The 8,429-nt window shown below is 35.1% G+C and overlaps 1 protein-coding gene across 1 annotated transcript; it reads left to right on the top strand.

The window, feature by feature from the left end:
• The first annotated feature begins 679 nt into the window (after positions 1–679).
• Positions 680–7,777, top strand: LOC148276942 (uncharacterized). Its single transcript, XM_088233561.1, has 3 exons — positions 680–1,183; positions 2,978–3,317; positions 6,137–7,777. Exons 1-3 carry the CDS (start codon positions 782–784, stop codon positions 6,211–6,213), a joined length of 819 nt encoding a protein of 272 aa, XP_088089687.1. The 5' UTR covers positions 680–781; the 3' UTR covers positions 6,214–7,777.
• The last annotated feature ends 652 nt before the right edge of the window (positions 7,778–8,429 follow it).

Genomic DNA, 8,429 nt, shown 5'->3' with positions numbered 1-8,429 from the left:
GCAAAGTACATAAGTTACTATATTTCTGCGGCCTTATTCTGTAACTAATTAGTTTCGTAAATTCATTATTTACGTACGAGAGGGAGCTAAAGCGAAATATTTTGATTGCGTTAGAGTGAGATGGCATATGACGAACGAACGAATTTACGAAACGAAATTGTTAAAAAATAAGCCTGCAGTTCATTCGGAATGTCGTTTCGCGTCAACAACCTCATTCAGATTAATTGCATCTGGTAATGATGTGGTGATTGATATAATAATAACCGCAACTAGTGATAGCAATGTTCATTATTTTATGTGACCCTTAAACTATTGTTAAATTAACCAACTGGTTTAAAATGTGATATTTTCAAGCGCTTCCGAGGAGGTGAAATAATTCGATCGAACCTCGACCTTATCAACAAATAGAATAGACAAAACAGCGAGTGTGACACAGCGTGTAAAGTAATAACTTAAATGGGCCAATGACCGGTCATCGTAGCGAATATTCTCATGACCAAATAATCAATGACCATCGTTAACGATAACAGCTAAAATATTCACTTTTTTCCAACCGATTATTTCCGCTATAAGTTATTCTTCGGTTTATCAATGTTAATCGAATATGCGAATCGGTTATTTCAAGCGTCCCCGCGCTCACACGCGCTTCAGTATATTGAATCAGTTTTCCGACTCCCCGCAGCACACTCCCCGCCGCCAGGCATGAGTGGCGGGGAGACTGACATTCCTTCATTCAGTACTGCTTGAACTTGCGGCGGGAGGGTATCGCAAGGCTGGGGATATGGAGTCAGTCGCCTTTCAGCCGCAAAAAAAGACCGATAAAATACTTAAACACTTCATTAGAACCTACCAAAGTTTACCCCAACTTTGGAATGCGTTATCTCCAGATTATACGAATAAGCTTGAAAGGAACGAAGCATTGAAAAAACTGGCCTGTATTTACACACATATCAAGCCGAGGGCCACCATTAGTGACGTGAGGCGGAAAATTAACACTCTCAGGTCGAACTGGCGTCGGGAATCGTTAAGAGTGAAGGAATCCCAACAAAGGTCGGGAGCTGCGCCTGAATTTGCTTATAAGCCGACATCTTGGGTGTTTTATGAATTGTCTTTTCTGTCAGGCATTGACGATTCAATATATTCAGAATCAGCATCGGGTCAAGAAGAGGAAGTCTGTGAGCAGGTTAGTATTATTTATCATATAATTTTAATTTTTAAACTCCACTTAACTGAAAACTTCATGTGAAAGCGTTTCTTAGATTTTAACAACAAAAACTACAACAAACCATCACGCCGTTTTTCCGAAAGGGTGGGCAGAGAAGAGAACGCCATATTACTCTTTCTTTGCATACAGACCATGCTTCATCTACATTCATACATCCTCTCATGCACGCACGCCGATTATTCCTACTCTTGACACGTCTATATTCAAGTATTTGATGGACTTGATCGTGTCATGTCTTTCTCGGTCTTCCTCGTTTTCTGCATCCATTAACATTCGCATCGTAGATCCTTTAAGCCGTCCTTTCGCTGTCCATTCGCTCTACACGTCCAAACAACGCAGCACCACTTTCTTGATTCTGTCGAAAATGCATGTCTCAGCTTTACACAGTTTACGGATCTCGACATTTGTGTACCTATCATACATCGTTTTACCACACATTCGCCTGAGGGATCGCATTTTGACAGCATTAAATCTACTTTCATCATTATTTTTCCAATTCTATACTTCGCTCCCATACATAAGAGTTGGCACTAGAAATTCATTGTGAACTGCTAGTTTTGCCTCCTGCGATAAATATTTGTTAGCCAAAGGTGGTCTCCGTAGTATAGTGGTCAAGACGCTTGACTCACACACGGAAGGTTCTGGGTTCGATTCCCGGTGAGAACACAACAGGTTTGATAAAGATCAAATAAAAATGTGATCTTTCTCAAACCTGGGTGTTCTGTTATGTAATTTACCACTGTAATTGAGCCTCCTGGCCTGTTTTGGTGCAAAAAAAAGTATATTCCAGTGCATCGTTAACCCTGTTCCTAGCACTCGCCCTCCTTTCAATATATTTCTGCCTTTCCATCCCTAGTAAACATACTTCACAGATACACAAACTCTTCTACCTGATTCAGAATATCTCCATTCACACTGATCTCATATTTAGTTATATTTCATACCTTTCAAAAACCATCACTTTCGATTTATCAACATTCATAAGCAAATCGCATTTCTTGGATACATCGAAGACTTTTGTTACCAAGAATTGCAGGTCTTCTTTGCCGTTAGCAAGAAGCACGGCATCATCAGCATACAGAAGACAGTTAGCAGTTATACCACTAATTTTTGCTTCCATTCTTAAATCTTTCAGTTTTTTCATTCAGTTATCGATGTATATTTTGAACAACCATTGCTACATTACACACTCCTATTTGACTCCTTTAGGACTTTTAACATGTATAGACGGTCGTGTAAAATAGAAACAATGGTACCAGTGGATAGACTAGTAATCTCGGCTATCTTTTTCACCTTCATTCTGGCATCCCCTAATATTATTTTTTCTATTTTCTCCACATTTTCTTCATTATTGGCCGCGATTGGCCGACCGGATCGCTCGTCGTTTTCTATGCTCTCTCTGCCCCTCTTAAATTCACTGGACTACTTTTGAACTGTCGATAATGAAAGAACAGACTCCTCTCAAACTTCTGAGATCTCTTTGTGGATGGTTTTCTGATTTTTTCCTTGTTTGGTGAGGAATTTTATTGCAGCACGGTACTCAAGTTTGTTAGACAGCTACTTAATGACTAATGATCCGATTGTTATGAAACTCGGTACATATACTACTAATGAGTGCAATATAACGAGGTAATTCAGTATTCATTCTTGGTTGCACTTCTTCAAATCAATACCGAGATATATTGAACGCCCTCTCGTATATGTTGAACAACCATGGTGACATTACACATCCCTGTTTGTAACTTTTTTCAGGATTTCTCAAAAAAAATTAAACTCGAGACGAATCCTGAAGCTGAATATGAAAACCAGCACGAAGACCCACTTTCGTCGCCCGTGTCAGGATTAGCACCAAACCAGGAACAAACTTCATTTCGACCAGTTGCAAATCAAAATAGGACATTACCAGCTGCGCGCGGAAATTCCTCTTTAAAAGAAGATTATTTTTTCCAAATAGCTCGAGTGTGGGCAGCTAAATTAAAGGCTCTTGAACCCATGCAGAGAAAGTTTGCTGAGAAAGCGATAAATGATGTACTCTTCGAAGCAGACTTAGGCACTTTGACGCGGGACACAGTGCAAATCAAAAGAGACCCAGGTAACGCCTTTGTCTTTTCTAGTGTTACTTTGTTACCTTCAAACATTCAAGGATCTCTAGGAAATGTCCTACCTTAAAGAATTGATAACTATTATCTTATTTATTATTTTGTTTTGGCAAATTTTTTTTATAGATACTCAATCAAAAACACTAAATGACGTAATGAAATGTACTATTTTATATCCCTGTCATTATAATGTAATTAAACAAAAAAAAAGTAAATGTTTATTTTATTGAAAAACTATAAATAAATATGTTTATTTTATCTCCTATAATATTCATAAAAATTGGTTAAAATCTCAGAGAAAATATTACGGCACCGGCTTATAGAGATGCCCGTATGGACAAAAACTGTTACTATATCATTATCAATCACGAATTGAGCTTTAGCTTACAGCTCAGAGTAATAATTCGCTCACACTTATAGAGATGCCCTTTCGTTCTATTTATTTATTTACATGCATAAGGTTATTGTAACGCTTTTGCATAGAACAATAGCGTTTCAAATTTTAGGTTTGGTTTTTGGTTTTACAACAAACGGGTAAAGGACGGACGGTTTCAGTTTGCGCTTGCAATGCTTGACCTGAGTACCTACCTACGGCCCGTTGTGTTGCTGTAAACTGTAGCTTACTTCGTGATTGATGAGCATAAAATGGTTTTGGCCCGTATGGTCGACTCGATAAGTCGTTGGCGTACTTTTACTCTGAGGTTTACACCAATTCAACGGGCCGTAGATACTCAGATCAAGAATTGCAAGCACAACCTGAAACTATCCGTTGCACGTTTGTTGTTAAACAAAGACCAAACCAAAAATACAGAACGCAATTGTTCTACGCATTAGAGAGAAAGCGCACTTCTATAAGCGGAAGGGAATTATTACTTTGAGGTATAGGTATATGTCAGAATATAAGTAAAATAATGTTTTTTTTTCCTCATTTTTCTATTTTTAAAAAAGACCATAAAATAAAATACTATTTTGATTGATGTGAAAGTTATAAACTTGTCAACAAGTAGCTTAAATAAAATAAAAATATATTATTATAATTTGATTCAATGGATAGTTTAATGGAGTGGTTTCATCCACAAAAAATAAACATATTATTTATAATTATATTTTACTCCGGGGCAGATAAAAATTACAGTTCTGTGTATAACCAGGACTTGAATATGATAGAACTTAGGACCAGAACCCTTTTTTATGTATTTTTTTTGTTTTTTTTTTTTTGTTTTTTTACAATATACATAAGAGGTAAAACAGAGTATGAAAAAATAAAGGATAACATAGCAAGAGTGGACGAGTGTTTTTAAGTCTACTCAGTATTCAGATTTTTAAAAAAAAGCGTATTGAGTGGGGACATTTCCGCTTCGTGGTGTAATGGTTAGAGCATTTTCCTACCATGCTAGATGTCTTGGGTTGGATTCCTCCTATTTCGGGTAGAGTGGACGAGAAATACTGATTTTAGACGTGGTTCCCTGCAGTATATCACATTTCCTGGGCTTACACCTGAAGTGTAAGACTGATCACTATCACTCCGTGCGGGAACAGAAATGATGACGATGAAAAAGAATCAGATAAGATTAGAATTTCATAAAAAACTGCAAACTTAATTTTTCACTCGTTATTTTGGACTCATCTCTACGATCAATATAATTGTAAATAAATCCATTTCAAAAACATCTTTCATGACTCGTGATTAGATAATGCAGTACCGGGATCGAATCCAGGATTCCCGGGATCACGAATCCCGGTTTCCCGGGATCCCGGCCGTTTTTAAGCTGTGAAAAACCCGGGATTGTACTCGGCTAATCTCGGGAGTTTCGGGATTTTCGGGATTGCGACAAAAAGGTCTTGTTTTTCTTCCAGTGCGCCTTGACAGTAAACATATCTAGATTGTAATAAGGGCACTTTATTGCGATAAAAATCCACCAAAATCAACCTTAGGTAAGATAAAAAACTGCGCATATTTCTGCGTTTGTATTTTTAGAATTAAAGTCGATTATGTTCTTCGCTTTGTCTTATAATTATATATTATTGTATTTTCAATGAACAAAATATTTTTTTTATTTCACGTCCCTAACTTTGTGGTTATTCATAATAGTAAAATTATTATAAAACAACTTTGTTTTTACCCACTTTTTTTTATGTATGTGTGTATGCATAATTTTCTCATTTTTTTTATTTATTTATTTCAATAAAAAGTACACATGGATAAAAATTAAGATACATAACCAAGAAATACATCAAATCAATACAAAAACCTCACCAAGCCACTTTCTGTGGCTTGTTAGTCAAGTTAACCTACACAAATATGAATCCTCCTTTAAAATAAATATCTTTATATAAACAATTACAGTCAAAATAAAGAGCAGTAGTTTAACTATATCCGCTCAATCAAAAATAAGAAGAAAAACAAATACTTATATCATGAAAAGAAACGATGATACTTGATAAAAAAAGTTTGTGTAACTTTAAAACCAAAGTTGTTTTATGTTTATTTTATTGCAATAAACAAATTTAATTGATAGTGTGTTTTGCAGAAATCGCCTAATTTCGTTTTTTTTGTCAGTGTCTTTCACGCGATGTTCTGTTACTACTTATTACTTTATAAAAATAAACGATTTTCAAAAAATAACATCAGTTTTTTTTAATTTGAGTTCAATTTAAACCACATGGTCGTTTCCCGGGATAATCCCGGGATCCCGAGTTAACGCATAAAAATCCCGTGAGCCCTGGTTTAATAAAGATGCTCGGGATTGTATTCTCCATTCGTGATGTAACATATTTTAAAAGGAGCATCTTGTTTCTTTCTCCTTAATAGGCTGCTGGGGACTAGATGACCGGGGAATCTTCAATACAAAGTATTTGGAAGGTACTTTAATGAACGCATCAATTTGAACACGTGAGTATGGGACCGATAGCTGGACAGAATTCCTCATTAATCACATATTCTGCTGTGAACTGTGAATCACATAGGTCACGTTTGTCAGATTATAGTTACCTACTTTATTTATTTATTAAAGCTGCCATGATTTATAAAGGTTCATTGCAATATTTATTTTTAAACTTTAACACGTTTTGTAATGTATGGAATCAAACCCGTTTATTTATTCAAATTTATTTCAACATAAAGGGAAAACATTTTTAAGAAGGGAATATGGAAGTCTAGGCATTTACAGGGCTTATGACCTGTCATTGGCTGGTTTAAGTAGTCGCTTTCCACACTGTGTAACATTCACCATTCTGCCTATGTTTGAACATCCACGTTTCCTCAACTCTTCCATCTGTTGACTTTTGTGAAGTAAAAGAGCTGAAACCTTTATCATGCGGGTGAGATTCATCTGGCTGAACCTTATCATCTACTAGGTAACGCCTGAAAACAATTTTCTAATATTGTATACTTCCTTTTTCCAAATTCCAAATTTGTTGAAACATAATGTTTTCCCTCTCTGTTGCAACAAATTTGAATATGAACATCTCCCTAGGGAGAAAATCCAGCCAGTCTGCAAGCATTTTGACATACTCAAAACATTGTCCGTTTATTTATTACAGGAGCAAAAAATTCATGAACATTTCTTGGATACCCACGAACAGGCCATGCCTTTGTGGGGTTTTTTGTCTACTAATTTTACGAATGATTATGATAAAATTTTAAATAAACTTATCAATGAAACTTCTTAATTTAGTTTTGCTTTTTATTATTTTGACCAACGAGCGCTTTCGCCTAAGTAGGCATCTTCAAGACTGGTGAATTGTTTACAACATTTACAGATTTTATACTATTCTTAACATATTTTGGAGGAATAAGGAATGATGACTATTGTCCATGCGATGATATTTCTTCACAGAGTATAGAACATCTGTTATTACAGTGCCCATTTTTCAGTTTGCAACGCCATAATCTTGAAGCAGAATGCAGGAAAGATGGAATATCCTTAACAGATATCCACACTGTAGTTAAAAGTAGTTATCACGCGCCATTGTTCTTGAACTTTGCAACAATGGTGATTGGACTCATAAAGGTAATAAACCAAAATCAGTGATCGAACATCCCATTTCCAAGACAAACAAAAACTTTTTTTTCCGAGTACCTTAGCCTTGTACATCACACGTAAGGCTACTACATATACAGGGGTCCAAATATATATTTTTAAAAAAAATTAAGAAAACATATTTTGGAGATAAGATCTTATTAAAATACTTATTTAAAAACTGTAAATGTTGTAAACAATTCACCAGTCTTGAAGATTTGATTCCCTGACAAAACGTCCAGTTGTTTTCCTTATAATTTTCTGTATAAAATATTAAAGTGTAAACCAGATATTAACCTCATCAATAAAATACAAATATATGCGGGATTGAAAACACTCAGACATCGAGTAATATTAAAATTGCCTTTGTTTTCAAGTAATGGTACATACGACACACCTATGGCCCGTATGTGTCGGGAATATAATATATACTGCCGAAATAATAAAATTGACATTTTTATGATACTCTTCCAAATTTTGCGAATAATCTCTTAGGAAAAAATCTAAGTCAATAAATACATTCGAACAAATAATTTTTCATTGTATTTTATTTTATAAACATAAACAGCAAATCTGCCTTTTACAAACATTTATAATATTACCATATTTAACAAATTACAACAGGGATGGAGAATACCTTAAAAAGGGAATACAGAAGTCAAGGCATTTACAGGGCTTATGACCTGTCATTGGCTGGTTTAAGTGGCCACTTTACACACTGTGTAACATTCACCATTTTGCCTATGTTTGAACATCCACTTACACCACCACTTCCCTGTTGTAATTTGTTAATCTCAATGACTCCCGAGGGGGTGAAATCCAGTCTTTTGTCTACGAACATTTGGACAAACTCAAATATTGTAATTAACATATTTGGCTAAATATTTTTTTTTTTTTTTTAAACATGAATTACCTTATTATACCCAAGATATACAACAACAAAAAATAAACCATAAATTATACAAGATTTATATTTAAAAAATTAACCTAATACAGCATATTCAGTAGAAAGTTTAAATAATAAAACATTCTACAGTAAAACAACAAGAAAATCATAAGTACTGTTTCACACAGCTAGGTAAA

This window comes from Micrasema longulum, unplaced genomic scaffold, assembly GCF_059751315.1.
Source record: "Micrasema longulum isolate JH-2025_06_02 unplaced genomic scaffold, ASM5975131v1 h1tg001123l, whole genome shotgun sequence".
NCBI lineage: Eukaryota > Metazoa > Arthropoda > Insecta > Trichoptera > Brachycentridae > Micrasema > Micrasema longulum.
The sequence above is the reverse complement of the archived record's forward strand: the minus strand, read 5'-3'. Positions and strand labels throughout refer to the sequence as shown.

Coding starts and splice junctions, on each gene's coding strand:
- LOC148276942 (XM_088233561.1), top strand. CDS start 782: ATGGAGTCAGTCGCCTTTCAGCCGCAAAAAAAGACCGATAAAATACTT. Junction 1,184..2,977: donor AAGAGGAAGTCTGTGAGCAG/GTTAGTATTATT, acceptor AACTTTTTTCAG/GATTTCTCAAAAAAAATTAA. Junction 3,318..6,136: donor GCAAATCAAAAGAGACCCAG/GTAACGCCTTTG, acceptor TCTCCTTAATAG/GCTGCTGGGGACTAGATGAC.